Source organism: Plectropomus leopardus, chromosome 10, assembly GCF_008729295.1.
Source record: "Plectropomus leopardus isolate mb chromosome 10, YSFRI_Pleo_2.0, whole genome shotgun sequence".
NCBI lineage: Eukaryota > Metazoa > Chordata > Actinopteri > Perciformes > Serranidae > Plectropomus > Plectropomus leopardus.
In genome coordinates this window covers 32,326,197-32,352,213 of record NC_056472.1, presented here as the reverse complement: position 1 = coordinate 32,352,213, position 26,017 = coordinate 32,326,197, and the positions used below count along the sequence as shown (strand labels likewise).

Genomic DNA, 26,017 nt, shown 5'->3' with positions numbered 1-26,017 from the left:
TTTATTTTATTGTTGCCATGTTTTTATCGTTGCTTTTCTGAAAAGAAAGGTCATCTGAAAACCTAAAAAACAATCTAGAACAACAGATGTTCACCTTCAGTGCAACATCGACTGTCGGCATGTTGCGTCAGCGACCGCAGTCTGCTGGGATAAAGACTTTTTAACTAACTTAACTTCAAGTGCAACTTTTTGGTGGAAACAGAGGCGACGTGAGGCGGCGCTGCAGCCGCTAGTTTTCTGATGTCGGTTTGTTTGTCTGGACCTGAAGGGAAAGAGAAGCTCTTGGAGTGAGTTTGTTGAGTTTGACTTTTCAGTTTTTCTAGCTTTACATTCAGTTTTGTTTGCTTAAAACAAACCAAACCGTCACCACAGTGGTGAGTCATTTCTGTAAAGACGGCAAACAAATTGAGATGATCTCATCACTCATTTGGGCTGTTATAAAGGAAACAACAGCAACCTTAATTTGTCCTTTATTTGGGAGGTCGACATGCAAACTCGCGGCCTGCAAAAGAATCGAACTGAGACACATTTCAAAGATCCTCTGGCTTTACTTGAATTTGTTTCCGTTAATAATTTTTAAGAAGCTTTGATTTCCACATGTGTTGCTGTGAGGAGGTTTAAAAAACGACGCAAAAACTGAAAGTATGTCAAGGTCTGTGTGTGTGTGTGTGTGTGTGTGTGTGTGTGTGCGTGCGCGTGTGTGTCTGCTTCATGCAAACTGTTCAAGTCTTCCAGGGAGTATCTGGTTTGGTTTTCACCTGGCCTTAATTTGCATCTTTGAGGAAGACTCAGTATTATGTTAACTCATATAGCTCTATATTCATATTTTTAATAACTGCATTAACATTAGTATTTGGCATCATTTTTGCTTTGAATCTCCCCGTTTTCAGGTTTGTTGGATGTTAAAGTTTAGTCTGTTATTAATACTCTAATGACAGCTGTTGTTCGCAGGTGTTCGGTGTATTTGTATAATTTTTGCATATCTGTTAGTGGAGCCATTATTATGACTGTCTATCTAATAGGCCGTTAGATTAAACGCCTGGAAATGTTCGGCAGAGAGAGAACAGCACTGTTCAAGGGTTTTTGCAGACATGAAAAAAAAAATGGAAAAGTCATGGAATTTGCAAACAGCAATTTCCAGGCCTAGAGACATTTTGGAAAACTAAAAACACCCTGCGATTTTTGGAAAATTAATGGAATTGACTTTCATAGACTGTGTTCAAGAACCATCAGAAATGTGAAACTCCAACAATATTTCCTGTTTTTACAGTTTCTGGCTGTCATAAATGGTGTCATTTTTGGTGGTTTAAAAACAAACAAAAAACAAACAAACCCAGAAGAAATTGTAAAAGCAAAAATTATCGTGTCTTTAGAATTTGCAAAAAAATAAAATAAAATAAAATAAAAATAATCGTCATTTTTTTAATTTAATTATTTGCAAAAAAAAAAAAAAAAAAATATCTTTTTTTTCATAAAAAATCAACAAAAATTGATATATTTTTTTTAATTTTAAAAAGAAAGAAAACATGCCATAAATAAATAGTAAAATAAATACAAAATACAGCTATTTCAAGTTTCATGCCCTCCCCAGTGCTTAAAAAGTTAATTGACATGACTCCCCCTTTTTGCACCACCCTCTTCCCTCTCGTAAATAATGAACAGTCCCTTAGTTATGTTTAAATATTTAGTTCTAATCCTGTTCTGAATTCATCATTTTAAATAATATATATTTTTGAAAAAAGCTTTTATATAATAATGAAAAAGAACTGATTAGGAGCATCGATGGTTGTATCAGATAATGTGTGGTCTTTAAAGTTTGCCTCAAAATCACAGAAAATCCTGGAAATTAATTTGTAAAAATGTGTATGAACCCTGACCGTCACAGTCATTAGTTTTACATCCTCGGGGTCGATCTTAGCGCGCTGAGAACTTCAGGTGTCGGCAAATTCAACAGTGTGAAACAAAAAGGATGAAGCGATTACAAGCTTGACCCGCAGTAAATGCGAGCCACATGTTTGCCGCCTCTGAGGAATAAACTGCTTTGTGATCTCAGACAATAAAAGCCAGACATTTGAAAAGAATCTCCTCGTTGTTTTTCCTCCGCAGGTCTGATGATCCCGGTCTTCTGTGTGGTGGAGCAGTCGGACGGAGGGATGCAGACGGACGGATGTGAGGGCCGAGAGGAGCACGCAGAGTTTGTTCTGGTCAGGAAGGATATCCTCTTCTCTCAGCTGGTGGAGACGGCTCTGCTGGCCCTCGGATACTCCCACAGCTCGGCGGCACAAGCTCACGGTCAGTCAAAGACACTGCAAACACAACAGCACCATGTCAAGTGTGATAATTCATTTATTTATTGATTTATTTTTTACCCTGTTTTGTTATGTAGGTTTGAGGCCATCTTGCAAAGTCTCAGCCTACCAAAGCATTTAAAGAAGTATTTCACTGATACTAAGAGATTTCTCTCATAAAACTGGGCCGTCTCTGCAGCAGAAAGACACAAATTATGAAACTGGTGCTACAGAGAAAACCGAGAAACAGGTCTTTGGCATGGGGCTGGACAATATGTCTCGCAACAAAGATATTCTTGAAGATATCACAAATCACAGAAAATATATTTTATTATGCATTTCAGGAACATACAATTGCAAAAAAAGTATGTTTTATCCTACTATAAAATGCAGAAAACACCATCTGTCTGCATCCGTTTTTCTCCTGGATGGGTTCAGTCTTAAATTGCACAAAAACTAGCATTATGGCATCATGAAAGACCCCTTTATTTATGCAGCAAAATTCATACTCATCACCGATTCAAAGGGTTTCACAAGTGAGCAGATAAGAGAATAAGAGAAAAAAAAATAAAATAAAATAAAAAAAAAATTATAGGAAAAACATTAAAAGAAAAAAAAAATAAAAAGAGAAAGAAAAATTTTTAAAAAATACATAAAATAAATTTAAAAAATGCTTTTAAAGTGAAAAAGTAAATAACATTTAAACAAGCTTCTTTTTCTTTTTCACTGTGCAGGAAGCAGTATGGCGCCCACTTCCTGTTCGCTAACTTTCACTATTGTGGTGAAACGGGGCATTAATATATGTTTCTGCAATCAGTTTAGCAGAGAAATAAGAAGTGCAGTAACATTATCTTGATTTATGTTCCTGAATCGTTTTACCGTTTAGAGTTTGAGAGAGAGAGACGGGCGGGTGTCTCTTGTCTCTCAGCTGTGTACTTTTTGTGTCCGCGGTGGCTGGTGATAAAGGATGTGAAGCTACAGTCTGTTGTTCGAGTAGTAAAAGTAGTGCTGGATGACGTAAACTACATCATTTGTGGAGTTTCATGTGAGGAGAGGAGGGATATTTGGCAGCGGTCAGATGGAGAGAAGTTTACCACAGTTTGTCCACACACACTACCGACATTGTTCTGATACAAAGCTGGAAGTTGGCGAAGTGTCCCTTTAAGTTTTTTCTGGCTTTACTCTAATTTGTTTCTGCAGGCCGTCATTAATAGTCAAGATTTTCCAACCTCCGAGTGTCTCTTGAGTGTGTAAACTCTGGTGCTTCTGACTCAGAATTAAATGCCGTGCAGCTTTAGGGGTCAGGACGAGAACGATCCTTTAGAGCAGACCGTCCCTCTAATCAGCGTCCCCAAAAAGAAAACTGGATGTGATGTCGTCTATTTAGAGCAGACACTGTTCTGTTACGGTGGCAATAAGCACAAGAATGTTTCAAAAACACAACTAAGACACAGACAGAGCCTGTAAAAGTCATTAAAGACACAACAAAGAGCTGGACAGGAATGTCTCCGCAAGACAAAAATACACTCTGTGTGTGTGTGTGTGTGTGTGTGTGTGTGTGTGTGTGTGTGTGTGTGTGTGTGTGTGTACAGTATGTGTGAGAATGTTTATGAAGCAGAGGAAAAGAAAAACTCTGTAATTTATTGTTGCACACATGGTAGTCATCTGCGACAGGACAGTGTCATTTACTGCTGTCTTTTCTCAAGTATGCAGAAAATGCCATCTGGGGAAGTTGCCTCACATCGATATAAAATGGTAACAACAGAGCGACAGTGAGCAACAAGGCTATTGCAATAGACTCTGAGTGGTGGGAGATCCCCATCTGTTTGACATCTCGCTCCAGTGTGTGTGTGTGTGTGTGTGTGTGTGTGTGTGTGTGTGTGTTAGTGTCATCTCCACCAGGTCTTATTCGAATTAAGTCTGCAGACCCGTGAGCGTGCAGACATGTTTCTAAAGTGTAGGAGAATGCGTGCGTGTGTGTGTGTGTGTGTGTGTGTGTGTGAGTGGGTGTGTGTGTGTGTGTGTGTGTGTGTGAGTATGTGTGTGAGCGTGTGTGTCCTCCCCTCTTCATAAACTCGGCTGCAGGTAATCCCTTTACTGCCTCAAGGCCAGCAGCTCTTATCAGGCCTGCAGCCCACCTGAAACAGAACGTGTACTCTCGACCTCAGTTAGAAAAACCTCATCTTAAAGGAATACTTCACTTCCAAAAATGAGCATTTGTATATCAATTTCTCACCCTCATTTATGCTAAATTTGGGGAGAAAATGTTGTTTTTCCTCACATGCCTCCACAATGAACAAAGAAACTAGAAAGGGAGTAAATTCTTGATGTGTTGAAGCCATAGGGGTCCGAGTTTTACAACCACAAAACTATCAAAACATCTGTTTTTCACACAACTCATGCAGTATAATCCAAGTCTCATTTATCCAGTCTTATGCTCAGTACTTCACACACACATGCATTTTTGCAATAACCTTTGAATTTAAAACTGAACTGAAACTGAAATTCATTTATGCTTTCTTCAACACCAGACCCCACTGAAAAAAACAGAAATTTTACCTCACTGTACACAGGAGCTGCTGGTCTACCACTGCCTCGATCTGTTAGTTTTATTTTCACATTGTGTGACTTCAGCTGGTCTGAACTAACCTTTTAAAACACAGACGTCACATAATAACACAAACTAGCTACCTGATCGAGGCAGCGTTAGACCAGCAGCTCCTGTGTTCAGGGAGGTAAAATCGCTGTTTTTGTCAATGGAGTCTGGCACTGAAGAAAGCAGCAATAAGTTTCACTTTCAGTTCAGTTTCAAACACTAGTACTAGTTTGGAAGTACTGAGCAAACGACAGGATAAATGAGACTTGGATTAAATGTCACAGGTTTTGTGAGAAGTTTGCAAACTAGTGCATTATGGGAGTTGTAGTAGCCAACGTTTTTGGGTCTTGATCTATACGGGATTCAAGATATCTCGGTTTCTGCAGGGAAGCATTCCTTTAAAGCAGATTATTTAAACTCAACTGAGTTCAATCTCAGAAACTAAGTTTACTCAATCTCTAGTAGTTGGAGCTGTACGCAAAACAAATGCAACAGCATTACACTGTAAAAAGTGACTATTAAAAAAGTTAGTGTCCGAGCTTCCCTAAAATTTTGAGTTGCCTGAATTTCAGAGGAAAAGTAGAGGTAACTTTGTAATCATTCAACTTGTCTTTTCAAATGTCATGAACTTTAAATTTCAAGGGAGCTTAGACACTAACTATTATAGATTAAGGCGAATATTTTATTTTTACAGTGTGAAGATTAACCTAATACACAGGTGAAAAGTAGTGTTTCTCTGCCTTGTTTGGTTTAAAGTTTCAAGCGCGTTGCACCTCAAACCGACCACAGCTATGATGTCACATTGTACCGACACGCTGGAGTGCACCTGAACATCACTGCAGCAGGGTGAGACATTCAGCTGCTGCAAATATTTAGGGACTGTTTAGCTAAACTTTGCAAGTTTTGCAAATTTTCTCAGTTTCACTATTACTTGTTCTTCCCGTGGAGCTGTTTCTGAAGGCGGTCTTGTGCACTGTGCAGATCTTTTTTCCCTCTTTTGGTTGTAAAATTGAGAACTGCAATTGACAGCCTGTTAAAGCGAGTTAGAAACATAAACAACACACAGATGCACATTATCCTACAGTGACGGCTGAAAATAGCCCACTAAATTGTACGGCGAGTGTTTGCTACGTTTGCAGATGAATACCATTAGTAGCACTTTTGGCCTCAGTGTTTTTGCCAAGTATCAGGGGAGGTCTCTCTCTGTCTGTCTCATCAGTGTGTGTGGAAAACAGCGAGCCGCATTGGTCCCCCCCCCGTCCACATCAATGCGTCCCCCTCTAAAAAGCACCACACCAGGGGCTTCAAAGGCGAGACTAAACGGGACATCACAGCTCGACACAAACACGACTCCAGCACAGAAAACGCACACTTGTAAACTCTGTTTAACCCGTGCAAGGATGCACACTGGAGATTCGGCATGGAATACAGCATGTCGTCCTGCCGCATAACACACACACACACACACACACACACACACACACACACACACCCACACACACACTCACACACACACACACACACACACACTTCCCTCCAGCTTCTCTCAAATGAATACTTTTTGTTTTTTAAAACAAGCGTTTATGTTAAATGAATAATTTCTGGCTTAAATTATACATTTTTTCCCCTGCGGTCCACGACCAAAATTACACAGAGTCCCAGCTATTTTCTCCCTGTTTGAATTGTGTCCTGCATTCTTGTGTCCCAGCGGTGTATTTAAAGTCCCCGCCGAGGACCACGGCCTTTCTTTAATTAGCTGAGCCCAGTAATTAACTGGGAGATATTGTTTATTTCAATTATAAGGGTCTGAAGGCTTTTATAGAATGGATGGGGGCAGACCTGTACTTAACGGCTTTAGCCGGTGAACAGTTAACGGTGGTCAGTGAGAGACAGAGAGAGCGCATTGTTGCAGTGCCACGTCTGACAGGCCACAAAGGGTCACTGCTGTCAGCGGCTCACCGGACATCTGAGTTCAGACCTTTAGTGAGCTGTAGTCCTGGTTCCTGCAGTTTTTCCTCAACAGCAGTCCTTTTTTTTTTTAATTCCCCCTAAGGCATATTAAATGTCTGAATTTATTATCCCTTTGAAATCTGAGCAACTTTTTTTTTTCAAAAACTTAACAAGAAATGGCCTAAAAATTTAAATAGAAAAAAAAGTTACAAGAAAATTACCTGAAAATAAGCTAAAAAAAGTAAAAAGAAACAAGTGAATGGCCTTAAAAAATCAAAAAAAATGTATGTATTTATTGTATATCCTTTTTTTGTAACATAATTTTTAATATAAAGATATTATAAATATAAATATAATTTTTGTGGACATTTTTTACCGTTTTTTTTGTGATAATTTTCTGATCCCTCTTTTTGAAACTATTTCTAAGTTATTTTCTCGCCACCTTTTACTGATTCCTTGCAATTGGTAGGACATTTCTTGCCAAGCTGGTCATTGCCTCTTTTCCCATGTTTTTCAAACCAAAATGTTCTCAGTTTTCAAAGGGTCAAATACTTGTGAAAAGTGTCTGAACGCAGCACAAGAAAACTGATGAGATTCCAGGTTTCAAAGGGTTAATTGTTTATTTATTTATAAGTCAGTAATTGTCCATTATTGAGACAGCTTTTGGGTTTCCAGGTTTGGCTGGTGTATTTGTTCTTCATGCATAAGCTGCTCTCTGTTTCTCAGTTGCTCTTTAGCTTATCTAAAAAGATCATAACTCGGGTCTTATTTTCATAGTTTTTGCCTTTAAATCCTTAAAAGGTAAAATGCTTGCACCATTTCATTGCGTCTCTGTACATGTCATGTTCTTGTATTGAAGGAATTGTGGTAAAAAGGTAAATGCTGACATCTGAGAGCATGGAAAGTGAACTGGATCCTAAATAACATAATTAATTGGCTGGTAAATGTTTTTTTATGTTTTTCAAACTCCTGCTGCCAGTTTGTTAGTCCGCTTACTATCAAAGCTTGGTATACACTGTGATGTTTGGGTTGTCTCAGACCAAAGATGACCATCGTGAAAGAAATGTGGGGATATCTGGGATAAATTTCTGACAGTGTCAGAAATTTGGGATGACCATCTCACCGTGTGACCGCTGTTATGACGTCTTCTAACCAACCAACACATGAAATGATGCACTGATCAGCACGACACTGCTAGATGCTAGTCGATTCCAATAAATACTTTGAGCTCGAGTTGCAAAATTGGCATGCCAAGGTTGCCTCTTTTCCTCAGCCGTGACCGCGTCCACATTCTCCTCCTCCTCTTTCTTCAGACTTTGTTTCGACACACATAAATGCCACTAAAGCAAGGACTCCGTTTATTTGTTTACATTCTTCTCTCACCACTGCAGCAGCGTACGCTGATGACACTGTGTTTCTGCATATTGACGCTGATGTACGTAGGTCGTAGCCTGTGATTCAGCAGGTGATGTCATCGCACAGTCTGCATATATCAAACTCTTAAACAAGTTTATCAAGATCCATGTCGAGTGTAGCTGCTCTGAACTAAGAAGATAGCAAAAATCTCTCAGTCTGCAGGAGGCTTTCTGCTGGAAAGATTCATGAAATATCTCTGCAGTAAAAAGACGCCAATACTTTTGAAATTTGTGCTGCAGAAAACAGAGAAAAAGGACTGTAGCATTTGCTTTTGCTCAAAAGGTAGAAAACTTGCACGGACCAGAATTAACTGCACTGCACCAAACTGACAGACACTGGTGCTGGTGGGTTAATGGTTATGCAAGCTTGTCCATCTGGAGACAGGAAACAGAATAACAGCTGGTTGGTAACAATCTCGTATTCCAGTTAAACGTTAAGCTAAAACGTGTCTGAAAAGGCGAGAAATAAGAACACAAAACTGTTGTTGATGTAGGTTTTAAAGGGTTAAAACTCCCAATAAGCCTGAAGCTCTGTTGCTCCTCAGCGGAGGGCTCGACCTCGTGCACATTATTTTACACATGAGCATTTCTGAAGCGTTTCAGCGGAGAGGAGCACTCCCTAAAATAACAGCATGACAGATTTTCATCAGGAGGAGTTCCTCAGGGTGCAGTGACGGGTGATCGGGGTGAGTCAGGCGTATGGGGTTTCCCTGTGTGTGTGCCAGGGGTGGGAGCTGGAACCAGTTTGGAAGCATGCGTGTGCAGGCTGCTGCGACCATTAAGACTTATTCTAGCATGGGACAATGACATTACTGTGTGTTTGTGCGCACGCAGGCAGCCATGCGTGCGGGCCTTTCGTTGGTGTCGATGAGAGGAGACATCAGTGTGTGTTTGTGTATGGATTTGTGCGGATGGGCACACTCAGACATGAGCCAAGCCACCAGCCGGCCACATAAAAGCATGTCTCTGGGAGGTGGAATTTTAATGTGGAAATGGGAACAATGATTTCTACTTTTAAATGTGGACAAGAAGCAGAGCCCATCGAACAGCAGACCAAAAAATGATGGATCAATTATTAATACATTTACCGTCACACTGTGAGCGTGAGCGTGTGTGTGTGTGTGTGTGTGTGTGTGTGTGTGTGTGTGTGTGTGTGTGTGTGTGTGTGTGTGTGTGTGTGTGTGGGCGGGCGGGCGGGTGTGTGCTTGCATGCGAGCGGTACATGAACATGTCCACTTCTCTGTGTGCTGTCATGTGTCCTCTGTGAGTTTGTGTTTGTCTGCTTATTCACGCGTTTGCTTCCACCCAACTTGGCATTAGTGAAATTGTTATGGCTTATTTTCAGATGCTGCATGCTGAAGATGAAGTGTATGTGTGCGTGTGTGTGTGTGTGTTTGTGTGTCTGTGTGAAGGAGACAGAAAAAATAAGGAAAACAAGCGAGGAGGATGTGCCCCTTGTTTTCTTCCCTCTCATAAAATGATCTGACTATTTTCTTCCATCTCTTTAAAACGCATTTCATTACAAACAAAACTCTCTCACGTGTAAAACTCACGCTGTCACGTGTGCACACGATAATTTCCAGTCCCGTCTCCAAGAAATTACATTTATTTACAACTTAATTTTAAAGAGCAAATACGTTTTGAGCAAACTCTGATTGCGAGCAAATTACATTTTCCATTAATATAATGAAAAACTGTTGCAAATGAACATATCTGGCAAGTCTTAAATATATATGTAAATATACGTATGAACAAAGTAATCAGTGACGTTGTTTTTGGCCGAAATAGGTAGTTTATTAACATTTATCTGAAAGCATAGTCTTTACCTAATCTTATCCAGAGTGCGTTTGTTGCCTAAAGAAGAGTCAGGACACGAACCTGAAGTCTGCTGTCATCGTCCTGAATGTTGTTCGCCCGTCGTCATCACCAACCACCTCCTTCACCTCATTTATGCTCCATTTATGTACAAAAACAGACCCTTTCAGTTCAAACGCTGCATCCTTTATGCTGACATGGATGCATCCAGTTGACGGCACCAGAGGGCAGATGTTTGTGTCAGCAGTTACTGAGGTGATGATGATGGTGGAGGTCGCAATAATGTAGCTTTAAAGGGAGGCATCGCTGTAGATGATGGAAGTCTGTGAGGCCAAAACATGAAACGTGGATGGAGAATTCATTCATTGAGCGGGTTTATTGCACAAATTGAAATTGCGAATGTAAAAAACGTCTAATGGAAACATGTCAATTAATAAAACAACTCCAATTTATCACAATACAGGTGGTATAAGGTATGAGGTGGAACTTCAGTTGATTTGAAAAAGCCATATTCTCTTTCTCGGCTTCTCCAGGTCACATGATGCTGTGAGGTCACATGATGCTGTGAGGTCACATGATGCTGTGAGGTCACATGATGCTGTGTCTATGTGCTTGTCAGCAGGAACTGGCTCCCTCATGATGCAGCAGGAGCTACAAGAGCTGTTATTGCATCACATAACTCTGAGAAAGTTTTGAATCCACAATTCCTCTGTGAAATTGTGGACTACATCTCCCAGAAATCCCCCATACGTGTCCGCTCACATGTATAAGGAGCTCGCCTTTCCATCATAGCTCCATAACACGCCTACGTGGCCTTGGATTGGAAATAATGACGGCTAGTTTGGTGGCTGCAATAGAAATAAAGCTGCTGATGTTTTGAACATCCAGGCTGGCTCGGGTATTTGTGAGTGTATGCACCGATCCAACATTTTATAATTTATAATAAACTTTAAACCCCTTGAAGTAAGTATCATATGCTACGTCCGAATACTCTGTTTACTATTTTTCTGAATATCATTGTGAAACAGCAGTTTAGAAACTTACTTAAACCTTTTGAAACCTGAGCAAATTGGCTTGATTTCTCACAAAAACATGGAAAGAAGGTAATGAGAAACAGAAGAATATGACTGAAAAATCATTGAGAAAATTGTAAAAAGTCTAAGAAAATGACTTTAAAATAAAAAAGAAAGAAAAGAAAGAAAATAATAATAAAAAACAAAGAAATAAAAATGTTTTAATAATTTTGTAATATGATTTTAAATTTGTCGTTACAATCACTACAAATACAGTTTTTTTTACCAGCTTTTTTTCTTTTTTCCCCTCACATTTTTTTCTCATTTTTTTTCATAGATCTACAAATTTCTTGCAACTTGTGAAACATTTCTTATAAAGTTGCTCATGGCCTCCCACCCCCACATATTCTTTATACATAATGGCATCAGATTGGTATAATATCCAAGTTCAGTTATCACAGTCGGGATGAAATAAAATTTGGTATCAGAACATCTCTACATGAGTCTGATGTTTCTCACTTTATATAAACAGAAAACGAAGCTTTTCATGTGGCCCAGATGACCTAAAACTAATAAACTAATGTTGTAATATATCTGTCTGGTTCAGTTTGGGTTCTTCAGTGTTGCTTGGTGGTCTTCGGTTCCTCTGGGGTTCTCCCCGCCCCCCGAGGGGTCCGAGTCCTCTCTGTTGGTCGTGGATGAAATGATGCTCCCCCTGAACGAGCAGATAATGAAGAACACGGCTCGGCCTGACGGGAATCAAAGATATAACTGAGATATAAACACACAGAAGAGAACAAAAAGAGACAGAGAGATCAGAGGGGGAGCAGAGGAGGGAGATATGGGGGGAGGGAGGGAGAGAGAGAGAGGGAGACTTCTCAGGACCCGTCTGGATCTCATTTCGAGGATAGTAATGCGATTAGCTTTGTTTAGTTTTCACAGCTCCAGCCAGTCCCCATGAAAACCCTCGCTGAGTGTGTGTGAACGGAGGTGAAGTGCACATGTGTGTGTTGTTTGGTGTTTGCATGATTTTTTTTTTACTCCGTCTTTAAGAAATTCAGCTAGCGTTCAATTCAAGAGATTCTCACATACTGTATGATAAACTCCGTGTATCATTCGTTTTTCAGAATGAAACCAAAAAAGAGTCTTGTTTTTTCAATATTTGTTTCCAAAAGCAAAATGATGAAAATGGATAACGACTTATTTTTCCAATTTCCGATTTTGCGCTCAAATTTTACACAAAGAAAGAAAAAAAAGTATAATGAGGTGGATGTGTGTGCTTATCAGTTCAGTTTTCCATTTCAAAAATAAAACTTAAATAAAAATTGGAAAATTGAATTCAGTTTTCTAAAACTGTAATTCTACATCGATTTGACAAACAAAAAAATACAATTTTGGAAAAATGAATCTAATTTTCCAATCCTGTGTCCAAACTAAAAGAATGTCAAAAATGTACATTTTTTTTTTTACATAATTTGATCTTTAAATGAAATGAAATGAAATTTTCTTGAATTCTTGTGATTTCAAGTCTCACCAAATTATCTAGCATCCCCAGTTTAGTTGGAAATGTTTTTCAAACTGACGGTCATCCTGGACTTAAACTCTCGCGGCTCACAGAGGTCAAATCTGACTTCCCTCCACATCTAAAAATAATACTAATGTCATGCTTTTCTCATGAAGTGAACAGTTGTTACAGTCATTGTGTTTACATGAAAAAGTTGAATTATTGTGTTAGTCCAGCTAAAACTCAAAGTCGGACTAACACACCTGGATGAAGCAGCTGGGGGTCGATTTACTCTTTCATGTGTTCATCATTAAACTCTGGACTGTATAACTTGTTTTTAATTTGATGATAATTAACCTGTGATGCGCTTTAGTGTGTAGCTTTTTATTTAGTGTTTTGGAAGTGAAGTGCTTTTTTTGTGCAGTTTTATGTTGTGTTGTCTCTCTTGTTTCCTCTTCTTTGTATCACTTTACATCAGGTGCTATTGTGTATATTATTTGTCTTGTGTATGTCTTTTCTTTTTCTTAAAATTATGTTTATTGGGTTTTTAATCATTTAAAGTGAACAGATCGGCACCCACAAACCCCTCACACCGCTCAACAGAATCTCGGCAAAAGAAGAAAAACCCAAACAAACATCAACTGTAAATAAAAATAAATTAGTTTATCAAATAATAATAATAATAATAAATATTGGATAACAATAGATACTAGATCAATAAAAACATTATAATAATAGTAAAAAGTAATAATAATTATTATAATAACAACAATATCAAAAATACATAGAAAAAACAAAGCAAAACCACAAAAAAAAACCCCCACACCTCTACTTATACGACGTTTGCTTACATACTTTAGCACGTCTTTTCTTTTCTCTTCTTCTTGTACAACTTGATATTGTCATTTATTAACCCTTATGTTGACATTTTGGCTGTTTGTAGTGTTTTTGCTTTTAACTTTAGTATCAGCTACATTTCTTATGTTTTGTCAGTGTTGTTTGCTTTTATTTCATTTTTTATATTTAATGAAATCAGCTTGTAAAAGAGAGATTGCTCTCCTTCCCTGTTTAAATAAAAAAGGTTGAAAGCAGGAATAAATGGCAGAAATCTTTCGTGTCTCCGTTCAGGCATCATCAAGGTTGGAAGGTGGAACCCGCTGCCCATCCACTTCCTGACCGACGCTCCGGAGGCGACGGTGGCCGACATGCTGATGGAGGTTTACCACATGGTCACGCTGCGCATCCAGCTGCAAAGGTCAGACCGAGTTTTACAGACATTTTTCAATCTAAAGTCCCGTAGAGGCAGAGTGAGGGTTTCTGGCACCAATATCGAAGGTGCACGGAGAATGAAGAACGTCTCGATGAGGTCAAAGAGCTCCAGCAGCGCTCGTAGGTTAAAGAACAGCTTTACCGGACCGACGCGTTTCGGCTGGTGGATTTCATCAGGGTCATCAAGAGACACATTGCAAACATCATTTAAAATAGGTAGGTATGAAATTAAAAAAAAAAACAACAAAAAAGACTGAAAAAAAGTGCATAAATATAACGAATAAATGCATCCACATACAAATCACAGCCAACAGATCGCCTGTAAAGGTGGGTCGGTTAAAAGCTCACACTTCCGGTTCCCTTTAGACGTTTTGTTCTGCAACATAAAATACGTCCGTATGAAGGTTTTACGCGTCTTTAAAAAGGCGGCTGCTAACAAGCAGCTAAATGGGACTCAAGTGTTTGTCGGGGACGTCAGACGTCATCACAGCGGACACAGAAACTCAGAAAGCCCCATCATTAACATGTCTTTCCACACGGCTGAAGACGTTATTGTGTGCTCGAGAGCAGGAAGTTTCACCTAAATATAATTTGTCACATGGACATTTTATCATGTACACCACATTTTTTTTATTTGCATGTGATAAAATCCTTAGTACTGATTGTTTTTTATTTTATTTATTTAAAAGGGACCATGTACAGTTTAAAACATAAATGTTAATTTATCAAAAATGAATTGAATTCAACATTTGGAGCATCGAACTGAGGTAACCTTACTCATATCGATTGTATTGCTCAGGTTTGTATGTTCATATGGGTACTCAAAAGTATGGATGTGTATGTGCATACATATGAAGTTATGTTAGCGTGTACATGCGTACGTGTACGCACGTGTACATACGTCAGAAGGTGCATGCTTGCATGGATATGCATATGCATTTATATAAATAAATGCATAAGGAAATATCAGGCTTAGGAACATCTGGTATTATTTTGGGTACCTTCGTATCATGTAATGTTATATTTTATATTATGAGTGACTGAAGCACTGTGTTTTTTGGGTGAAGGAGAAAAAAGTTCAAAAGAGAAAGTTTGTGCCAGAATACATAAATAAGTGTAAATGTACCTGTGATCTGTAAAGTAATGACACAATAAAGTATGAAATAAAATACTTCATGTTTTTAGTATATTGGCAGTTTGTGCCGGTTAAATTGCCCTGAAGAGATGAAGGCCACAAGCCGAAACGCGTCCGTCAGTAACGTTTAAAGTACAAATGCAAAAAGTCTGCAGGTCCATATTTCAGCGATGCTTTTAACCACGTCACCGTGTGCGGTCACCCTGAATCAGACGCTCGGTGCGCTGATGTCATCGCAGCTGATTGCAGCTCAGGAATTCGCCATATCTATCACATTTGAAGTGGGTAATATTGAAGCACTAAACAGCCCGCTGGGGATTTATCTATTATCTGCCTCCGCCTGCCAGGAACTCCTCGTTCCCTCCAATAAGTGCGGCGGGGTCCTGATGGACAGATAAAAACAGATAAACTCCAGATGAGACGCACATTGTTGTTATTGTCTTGGAACGTACCAGCCAGGTTTGTTTACATGTTTGTGCGTGTGTCTCCATGACGATGGCAGAGCTTTGGCACGCTCTGCGCGTGGAGTCGAAAATGATTCATTTGAAATGAAATAAAAGCAGGAGGATTGTAGGAGGATACAGGAAGTGGTGGTTTGGAGGTTAATGCAGGATGTTTGAGAGATCAGCTGAGTTAGGGCTTAATTTGGGGTTAATTTAGGATTAAAGAAAACATTTAGATGAGAAGATTAATGAGACTCTCATGTTTGTATGGTGAATATGAGGCTGCAGACAGTTAGCTTAGCTTAGCATAAAGACTGGAAACAGGTGGAAACAGCTAGCCTTTCATCTACCAGCACCTTAAAAACTCATTAACTCATCACGTCTTGTTTGTTTATGATGGTCAAAAGTTCAAGTGTCAAAACAAGTTGTGGTTTATGAGCAAAAAGTGACCCAAAAAAAGGAGATGATGAATCATAGGATTGAGAATTTAACGTTTTTTTTTTAAAGTTGTGACCAAATTTATTTATTTTTGTGCAGAGTATAATAATAAAACATATACATTTAGCTGCATCTCATCCATATGTGCCCTTATGTTTAACAAATTTTGCAGGTAATGATACTCCAGAGGGAAAATTAACCTGAACCCTAGATTATTATTATTTTTTAAATGATCACAGCCTGGGATATGTCAATGATTAGCAGCAACATTGATTTTTATACATGATTATTTTCTGTGCAGTGTCACATACTTAAACAAAATGTGCTTTTCAAAATCAAGCTTTAAAAAATATTATGCATTACTGTTATTTTCTGCTTTTATTGAGCTTATTTTTTCAACCAACATCAGTCCTAGTCATGAATATCAAATATTCATAAATGTTCAGAATTTTAACCCTTTAGATGCCAGGTTTTTGTCATGATGCCACTATGTTTTTAGAAGAAAGAAAAACAAAAAGAGTAAATTATTTTCAATATATTACATGCAAATTAGATTTTTTAAAAAATGATCACAGTCTGGCATATGTCATTGATTAGCAGCAAAATTGATTGTGAGAGGTCACCTAGTGGAAATAGCATGTATTTTCTCCATGTGCCAAATATGGTAAAATTGAGGTGATCAGGTGGAAAATAGTAAAAATGACAAATTCAGAGTCAAAAGTCCAGAATGACACCCAGAAATAATACAATGCATGTGTTTCTGCCTTGACATTAACAATCCAAATGCAACAATTCAGTTTCCACAGTGTATTTTAGACTTATTGTAGGAGCTGAGCTGCAAAAAAAAATCTTGCCAAAATGTATGCCATATGCAAGAACGCAGCCAAAATAATCAAACAATGAAGAATGAAAAGTGAGTAAAATGCACGAAACAGTCCCTGAGGGTTAACTGTTACTGTTTAACTGATAAACATTGTTATTGTTTTATGTTTAGCCTTTTTACGTCTCGACTTTTTGATCTGAAGACGTCCCTGACTGTGTGTTGTAGTTTTTCGAAGCTGGAGGATCTGCCCTGTGAGCAGTGGAACCACGCGACCGTCAGGAACGCTCTCAAAGAGCTGCTGAAGGAAATGAACCAAAGCACTCTGGCCAAAGAGTGTCCTCTGTCCCAGGTAACAACCCCACGAAGAAAAAAGAAAACAAAAAAAATCCAGAACACTGTATATGTGTTCCTTATAATTGTTTAAGACAGAAAAATATTTTAAAAAATAAGAAGCAGTGAGCAAAGTTTAGGGAGATTTTGTAGCATCCAGTATAAAAGGTAAAAATTAGGGTGAAACTTGTCCTGCGTAGGATTCCTTAAGTTTTTGTTTTTCTGGAGGTTTTTACCGTGAGCTGAATTATCCGCAGAGGTCCAAAAGAAACTGATTTAAACTGGTGAAAACACTGAATAAAGCAGTCTCACATTATAAATCAATGTTTTTCCGACACTGTTGGTCTTGCACCTGCTAATATCTGCTCACTTTTTTTCTTTGAAAACTTAAGATCCAGATGTTGAGGAGGTTTTTATTGGTAGCCGAATTATCCACAGCAGTCTCTTCCTCTTCAAAACAATCAGATCAGGAGATTAAAACCTGCAAAAACACTGAATAAATCAGTTTCAAGTTTAAAATCGGTGTTTTTCCAATGCTGTGCAACATGGCGATCTCTGTAGACGAGGACCTGCGCCTTATGTAGATATAAACAGCAAATTTTGAGGTAACGAAAATAAAACAATTCTTATTTTCAAGTGATTATACACTGAAGAGAACATACTTTGTATTATTAAACTATATTCCATCTGCCTAAATATTCCCAAGATAAAGAGAGAAGCTGCCGCACACTGTCGCTCACTGCTCACATATTTATTGAGTGAAAAATGGCGTTTCGGTCTAGCAGACTTTCATCAGGTATAATGGCAGCATCATGATACCGTGATTGCTCCTTTCTCCGACGCACCTGTCGCACACACAGGTGTGCAGAGATTTTCTTCAGATGCCTAAATATTCCCCTAAATCCTACACATTGGACCTTCAGTATTTTATTTTTCTGTTATTAAAAGGTCTTGCATTTGGTAAAAAGTGCATTTTCTTTTTTTTTTTGGGACTCGGGTTTCAGACTTGGGACCTGAGTGCAAAGACTTCAGACTTGCCTGTGACTTGCAAAACAAAGACTCGGTCCCACCTCTGCTGAATAATGCCACAGAGCAGCACAGACATTCAGAATTAATCCCACAAGCATCGTATTGATTTTTGCTACATTTTAATCAAAATACACCACACAAACTGAAGCACTGTCTCCTTCATCATGTTCAAGTCCCCGGCTGCATGTTTCGCCCTCTCTCCTGGTCTCATAATGAGTGCTGTGTGAGATTTATGTGTGTGTGTGTGTGTGTGTGTGTGTGTTAAATGCAGCTCTGGTGGGGGTGTTGATCGCAGCATCAATTGCAAGCATATGTGTGTGTGGCTGGAGATTCCCTCTGTGCACCGTACTGAGTTTCCATGGGTGGCTTCAAATCATGATTAATGTTTGTCTGTTTCTATTGTGTGTGTGTGTGTGTGTGTGTGTGTGTGTGTGTGTGTGTGTGTGTGTGTGTGTTTATGTGAGCATACCATGAGGTGGTTGCGTGAGTGTAAGCATTTCATATTATGTTGGTTATTGATTGTCTCTCTCCTCTCTTCTCGCTGTCAGAGTATGATTTCCTCCATCGTGAACAGTTCGTACTATGCCAACGTGTCCACTGCCAAATGTCAGGAGTTCGGTCGCTGGTACAAGAAGTACAAAAAAATCAAAGGTGAGATCCAACAGACGGTATTCCAACTTCTTTAAATGCTCTTACAGTTTAAATACTGATATTGTTGCCCTAATGTCATGGGTTTTCTTTTTTTTTGGGTTTATTTAAGTATCATTATGAAAGCTTTTTTTTTCTTGTTAGATACTGTCACAGACGAATCAGGAGAAAATTAACTATGTTTGAGACATGATCTTACACGATACCAGAAATTACGCTAGAAGATTAAAACGAGCAGCAAAATATTGAAAATAAAAAGTACCCAGTGCAGAAAAATCTTTAAAAAAAGAAAAATGACACCTAAAAAGTCAAAATTATTTAAAAAAAGACATCTACAAATTCAAAATTATAAAAAAAATTAAACACACCAATAACACGCAAAAAAAAATTCACCCTTAAATTCCATCCGCAAAACATTTACTACACTCCCAAATGAGGTGAGGGTATGCAGGGAGAGACAACGTCGTCCACTTAGGAGGCCGCAAGTGAAGACCATTTTGTAGGTGGAGCTTGTACTGAGGTATATTTTTGGAGTATTTTAGTCGCAGTGTGTCTTTGCTGAAATGTAAAATGTAGCATTCACTGTGTTACTGTGCATGAGTGTCTTCTTTTGGTGTCATTTTTATTTGGACCTTCTGACTGATTTTTCTCTGTTTTATTGAGCAGTCGATTACCTGGAGAAGATGTGGGCCGGGCGGGACGCTGCAGACATCAAAAGTAAGAACTCTTATTAACCCTTTTTAAAACCTGGATCAACATGAGTTTTCAGGTGCTGTTTGATTTCCTCTAAAAATACGAGTGAAAAGGAAATGAGCAGCTTTATAAGAAATATTCCACAAATTGCATGAAATTTGGAAACTGGAATTTAAAAACAAAACACAAAAAGCAAATAAAAATTACAAATAATAAAAAAAAAAGCTTTTCTCAGGTCATTTACGTCTTTATTGTTTTTTTTCTTTCTTTTTTTTCAAAATTTTTTTAATCTTCAAAATCTAATTTGTGGGTAATTTCTAATGCCTCTTTCCCATGTTTTTGAAAAAAAGTCAGTTTGCTCAGATTTCAGAGGGTTAATCTTTCTGACACTGCTGATGTGAAGGTGTGTGTGTGACCTCAGTCTGTCTCTCCTCTTCAGTAGAGAGAGACAATATGGCCGACTTCTGCGTGCTGGGTCAGAGACCTCCTCCTCACCTGGCCGGCCTTGCGCAGCTCAGTCACCTGGGGGCCGGCAGCCCCCTCCTCAAGGCGGGATCTGGAGATCCGCAGGCGCCCTCGCAGCCTCCTCAGCAGCCTCCTCCTCCCCAACAACAGCCCTCGCCACACGGCCCCCTCCACCACAGCCCCCCTCTCCGCACAGGCCAGGTGCCTCCTCCGCCCCCGCCGCCTCCGCCCGGCGCCCTGCAGCCCCTGCTGGGGCCAGGTGGGCTGCTCTCCCCGCAGCTCTCCCCTCAGCTTGTACGCCAACAGCTCGCCATGGCCCACCTCATCAACCAGCAACTGGCCGTGAGTCGGCTGCTGGCCCACCAGCACCCCCAGGCCATCAACCAGCAGTTCCTCAACCACCCGCCCATCCCCCGGGGTTCGTCCAAAACCAGCGGCGAACATCCCGGGAGCAACCCGTCCGCCGCCGAGGTCTCCTGTGAAATCTACCAGCAGGTCAGAGACGAGCTGAAGAGAGCTAGTGTCTCCCAGGCCGTGTTCGCCCGTGTGGCTTTCAACCGCACACAGGTAGGAAAACAGGACCATCCGTGGTCAAGACGGTTAGGAGACAGTGTGGTGGAGAAATGATCAGAGGAAGAGGAGGAGAGAGCTGGCATCAGTGGTGGAGGAAGTATTCAGATCCTACTTAAGCAAAAGTAGTAATACCACACTGTGAAAATACTGTCAAAAGTAAAAGTCCTGCATTGAAAGTGTTTCTTAAGTAAAAGTCAGTAAGTATAATCAGGACCATGTACTTAAAGTATTAAAGGTAAAAGTACAGAGCTTCAGAAAAATCTTGAAAAAAAAAAAAAAACACCCAAAAAACTTTAAATTGTTTTTAAAAAGGAAACAAAAACACCCAAAAAGCTCAAAAAATTATATATATATATACATATATATGTGTGTGTGTGTTATAATAATTTTAAAAAAAAGTTACATTTTCTATGGTTTCTGTGATCTTGATCAATGTAGAGATGTGGTGTAAAAAGTGGCATGAAAAGAAAATACTTGAGTTTTTTCTTGTTATGATGACGGCAGCGTATGTAGATGCAGCAGCCAGTTGTTCCACAGATTTTGCTTTTTTTTTTGTTATATTTTTCTATTTTTTTCGACTCCATGGCCCCTTCTGCTGAAACACGACTTTTGTACATTAGAGAAGCACTTATCGACTTTGGTAGAGTTGTTTTGGGCTTGAGCTGAATGCAGCAGACAGCGAGAGGATCTCTATCAACGGCATATGCTGTGCATATGAGAAATGAAACCGAAAGCACCTGACAAAGAGCGACAGGAGAGCCGGCATCAGGGCGAGGCTGACCCAACATGGACCGAGAGCTGTTCCTCTAACAAGCCTTCTGGCTAATGTCCAGTGAGAGAATAAAGTGGATGAGACGTGATTTAGACTCACTCAGCAACAGGAAATCAGAGACTGCTCTGCACACACCTTCACAGAGACATGGTTAACCCCTAACATCCTGGATCAAGCTGTTGGATGGATGGATGGACCTTGTTCAGAGCCGACAGGACACAAGACAAAATGCACTGCAGGAATTGTATGATGCCATCAGCAGGATGGAGTTTTCATAGTAGCTGCTGATTTTAATCAGCTCATCCTTTAACTCCAAAGATGTAGCAAGATCAAGAAGAAATTTTAATTCCATTTTTTTAAACCATGTTTAAAAATGAGTAATAAATCTACCTTGTACCTTGAGTAAATGTACTTTAGTATACTCCACTGCTGGCTGGCATGAATCAGGATGGAGATAATCTAATATATATCCTCCTGTGGTGACACAGTGAGACAACACCGAAATATCTCATCGAGCTCCATTTTCTCAGACCATAGTTCTCGTTAAACATCTCAGGTGAGAGATAATCACGTATTTTATAGAAGTAAATGTAATATGATGTCACTGACTGCTTGTAATTATCACGCAGCGTTCACAGTATTTCTGTTTCACCGGCCTCGTGGTATTTTCAGTGGGATTAACGGAAACGTGGCGGGTGGCTCTCTGGGTCATTGAGTATCCTTCGCCGCCCTCGCAGCGGCACAAACACCTGATGCATTCAGGCTGTGCTAACGTGGTTAGCACTCGCCCCATTAGGTCAGTGTAATGGGAGGAGGCTCATAGACCTGTTGATGTCGAGGGCAGGTGTGTGCCAGTGACTTCTGTGTGTGTTAAAGTGTGCACATTTGTGTGTGACTCAAACCTACAGCTGAGTATCGAGGATTCATTGTTTTCAGTTTTTCAAGTTTTACCAAAAACAGCATGCTAAGTACATTTACTCTGTACAAATCTGAGCTATTTTTACTTTTTTTTCTTAAATTTTCATGCCACTTTCTACTTTACTTGCACTCTACTACATTTTCGAATATCGTACTGAAGTACTTTCATTTGACATCTTTAGAGAGTTTACAGGTTACAATGTTTGTGGAGAAAATATCTAAAAGTTCAACAAACTTTTAGAGTTCCACATCTGATACTTTGGTAAAAATTGAACCACCCACCAGTTTGTGGTGCAGCCCAAAAAAATAGCGGATTAAATGTTTTTTTTTCCATGCAAAAAAAAAAACCCACCCTGTTTATCAAATTTGATAATTCTGTGCTTGTAACACTAATAATTTTATTTAGTTTTATTTTAAAATTTGATGCTTTGTGATAAATTAAACCACCCAACAGTTTATGTAAGTACAGATTAAAAGATTAGTTAATAAATTATTTTTTTTTCACGCAAAAATGAAAAAAAAAAACCTCAAAAACATTTCATGTGTCCGGCTTCTCAAATGTGATTATTCTGTGCTTTTCATATAAATAATTTAATTTAATTTAATTTATTTTAAAATCTGATGCTTTGATCTAAATTAAACCAGCCAATAGATATAAGTATATAAGATATTAGTGCTTTTCACACTAATAATTTAAATTTATTTTATAATCTGATTTGTACTAGCAGACATTACAGCTGCAACAATTAATAGATTCATTTCTCTTTTGTCATAAAAAAAAGTCAAATCATTTCATGGTTCCAGCTTTTTAAATGTAATTATTTGTTGTTTTCCCTTTTAATTATTTATAAATTTATTTTTAACAACATTGAGGTTTGGTATTGTAAGGTGACACTTCTGGGTCACTGCATTTTTCAGTATTTTTACAAACCAAACAATCTATTGATTAATGAAGAATAATCAGCAGATTAAGCCATAATGAAAATAATCATTAGATTAATAAATAATGATACGCTCTACCTCAACCAACTTCAACAGTAAAATCCTACTTTTACGTATATGCATGAGTCAGAAACATCTACTGTATAATAGTGTACCAGTCAAGAGGACAGTTTCATACTTTTAACATTTTAGGTAAAATTTCTTGATTATATTTATTAACATTTTTCACAGTATGGTATTATTCATAAAATGGTAGAAAATGAAGAGAAAAATGTAGAGAAAGTGAAAAATAAGCAAGTAACAGAGTAGATTTATGTAAGTCCATTTATTAAAAATCACACTAAGACAGATCAACAACAAATATCCAATCATTCAGAGGAGAACAAGAAAACATGGTACCCAAAACAAGACATAATATGGACGTTTGCTTATTAGAAATACAGGTTTGAAGTCAGTGATAAGGGACACACTGTGCCCTTACAAAGCTTATAATGTAATGTGTCTCCGTGTGTCTTTATTGTCCAGGGTTTGCTGTCAGAGATCCTGCGGAAAGAGGAGGATCCGCGGACGGCGTCGCAGTCTCTGCTGGTGAACCTCAAAGCGATGCAGAACTTCCTCAACCTGCCGGAGAGCGAGAGAGACCGGATCTACCAGGAGGAGAGAGAGCGCACCATGAACCCTTCAGTCGGCCTTCCCGCCTCCAACTCCTCAAACGCCGGACCTCCACGCCTCTCACAGGTTAGTGTGACATGTAGTCAGTTACGACGACGTTTTTTAGCCCTTGTAGGCAAAATATAGAGGAACAAATAGAAATATGCTGGGGAAATATTAAAATGTACTTTTACTTTATTTTACTTTTTGTGACATGCTTTGCTTGGACTTTTTGTGGCATATTTTGAACTTATTTCTCAGGTGTTTGAACGACATATTATACCACGTTTTTATGTAATTTTTGATTACTTTTTTATGTGATTTTAGATGGCATACTTTAACTTTTTCAAGTGGACGACATACTATACTATGATGTTTTTATGCGATGTTAGGCGACAAACTTTGGTATGACTTTTGACATATTATAATATGCAATTTGGGTAACATACTATGCTACTTATGATATTTTGGACCACATTCAACTTTTTAACGCGATTTAGGACCACATGCTATAGAATGAATTTTGATAAAATTTTGGACAACATGCTTTAGAATGACTTTTTGAGGCCATTTTTAACAACATGCTATGTTCTGACTTTTTGGCGCAATTTTGGACCATTTGCTGTAGTCTGACTTTTTGACGCTGTCAGGGAGCCACAGTGCTCCTTATTAAGAGTGTGTGTCTCCCCCTTACTCAGACACACAGACAAATAATCAAACGCCACCTCAGACCAGCTAGAAAGTGGCTTATTAGAGAGGTAAGGTGTCTTTTTCTTTTTCTGAGTAAGGGATACCCAACAGTGTTTACTTTCACGGTTGACCAAACCAGGAGATAAACCCCCTACCACTCGGGCCGAGGGAGCATCTCCCTGGTCCATCTCCCCTTGGGGGATCCAGGGCGACTTTGTTTTTTGTGAGTTTTTATTCACTTGTGGTCAAAACAGATAACAAACAGAAAGTTCGCTTTTGTCCAGCAACGTGTTTCTTTTTTGTCTTGTTTTGTCTTTTTAGCCACTCTCCAGATTCTCAGAGGGATGAAATGCTAACACCCAAGGATGGTTGAAAGAGGTTAAAATTGCTCGAGGCAGGATTTATTCAAAGATACAAATGTCATCAAATCAAAAACAGCAGTTACCTCAGTTCCTTTTACAGGAGTTACATGTATCGTCTAAGACAAGGTCTAAGCAAGATAAAGCAGAAGCATTAAAAGCCCCAAAACCCCACAACATGATCTGCTGTTAGTCTTTATCTGGAGGTCTGTCACGTCAGCACTCTCTCGACTCTCCGTCTCTCCGTCTCTCCTCATTGGCTGGCCTTGGGATGGTGTGTTTGAGTAGAAACTTCTGCCTGCTGCTTTGGATGTCATAATTGGGCACAAGCTTCCTCCTGCTGCTGCTGGGTAGTTTCCACCCCAACGCATGTGGTTTCCTGTAACTGTTGCTCAGACGGCTGCTGCTGCTGGTTCATAAAGACATTAAACATGCTCATTAGCCAAGGAGCTGCAGTTTGCATGTTTATGAAGGGGTTCATTTCTACTATATTACTATAGTATAATATAAATGTTAAATGTATATATGACATGTCCCAATAACAGCTGAAAACACCTCAAAACTGCATAAAATAGCATGCCAAGACACGCCATAGCATAGAATTTTGCAAAAAAAGGCCAAAAACACCATAATTATGCTTGTTTAAACAATGACTGAAAAGGCAAGGCTATAGTATGGCAAAAATGTCAAAATATGACATGTCCCCAAAACAGTTATAAACATCTCAAAATAGCATAAGATAGTGTGCTGAGACATGCCATAGCACAGAATTTTGCTAAAATGGCCAAAAACACCCTAATTTTGACTTTTATAAAAATGACCAAAAAAGCAAGGCTATAGTATGGGAAAAATGTCAAAATATGACATGTCCCAAAAACTGCTGGAAACACCTCAAAACAGCATAAAATAGCCTGCCAAGACTTGCTTCTTCGGTCATTTTTCTGACGTTCAAAATTCTGCTGTTTTTGGGCTTTTTTGCAAAATTCTATGCTATGGCGTCTCGTGGCACACTTTTTTATGCTGTTTTTAGGTGTTTCCAGCAGTTTTTGAGACATGTCATATTTTCACATTTTTGCCCTACTATAGCCTTGCTTCTTCGGTCATTTTTCTGACATTCAAAATTCTGCTGTTTTGGGGTGTTTTGCAAAATTCTATGCTATGGTGTCTCTTGGCACGCTATTTTATGCTGTTTTTAGGTGTTTCCAGCTATTTTTAAGACATATCATATTTTGACATTTTTGCCATACTATAGCCTTGC

General features: G+C 39.0%; 1 protein-coding gene across 1 annotated transcript in view; it reads left to right on the top strand.

Annotated features, from left to right (window-relative positions):
* satb2 (SATB homeobox 2) overlaps positions 1 to 26,017 on the top strand; it is a 56,411-nt gene that overhangs the window by 20,573 nt on the left and 9,821 nt on the right. Inside the window, exons 3-9 of the mRNA XM_042494059.1 lie at positions 2,107 to 2,292; positions 13,710 to 13,836; positions 16,915 to 17,038; positions 18,597 to 18,699; positions 19,363 to 19,413; positions 19,829 to 20,421; positions 23,585 to 23,797. Coding sequence (XP_042349993.1) covers positions 2,107 to 2,292; positions 13,710 to 13,836; positions 16,915 to 17,038; positions 18,597 to 18,699; positions 19,363 to 19,413; positions 19,829 to 20,421; positions 23,585 to 23,797 — 1,397 coding nt within the window. The remainder of the gene's footprint in view (positions 1 to 2,106; positions 2,293 to 13,709; positions 13,837 to 16,914; positions 17,039 to 18,596; positions 18,700 to 19,362; positions 19,414 to 19,828; positions 20,422 to 23,584; positions 23,798 to 26,017) is intronic.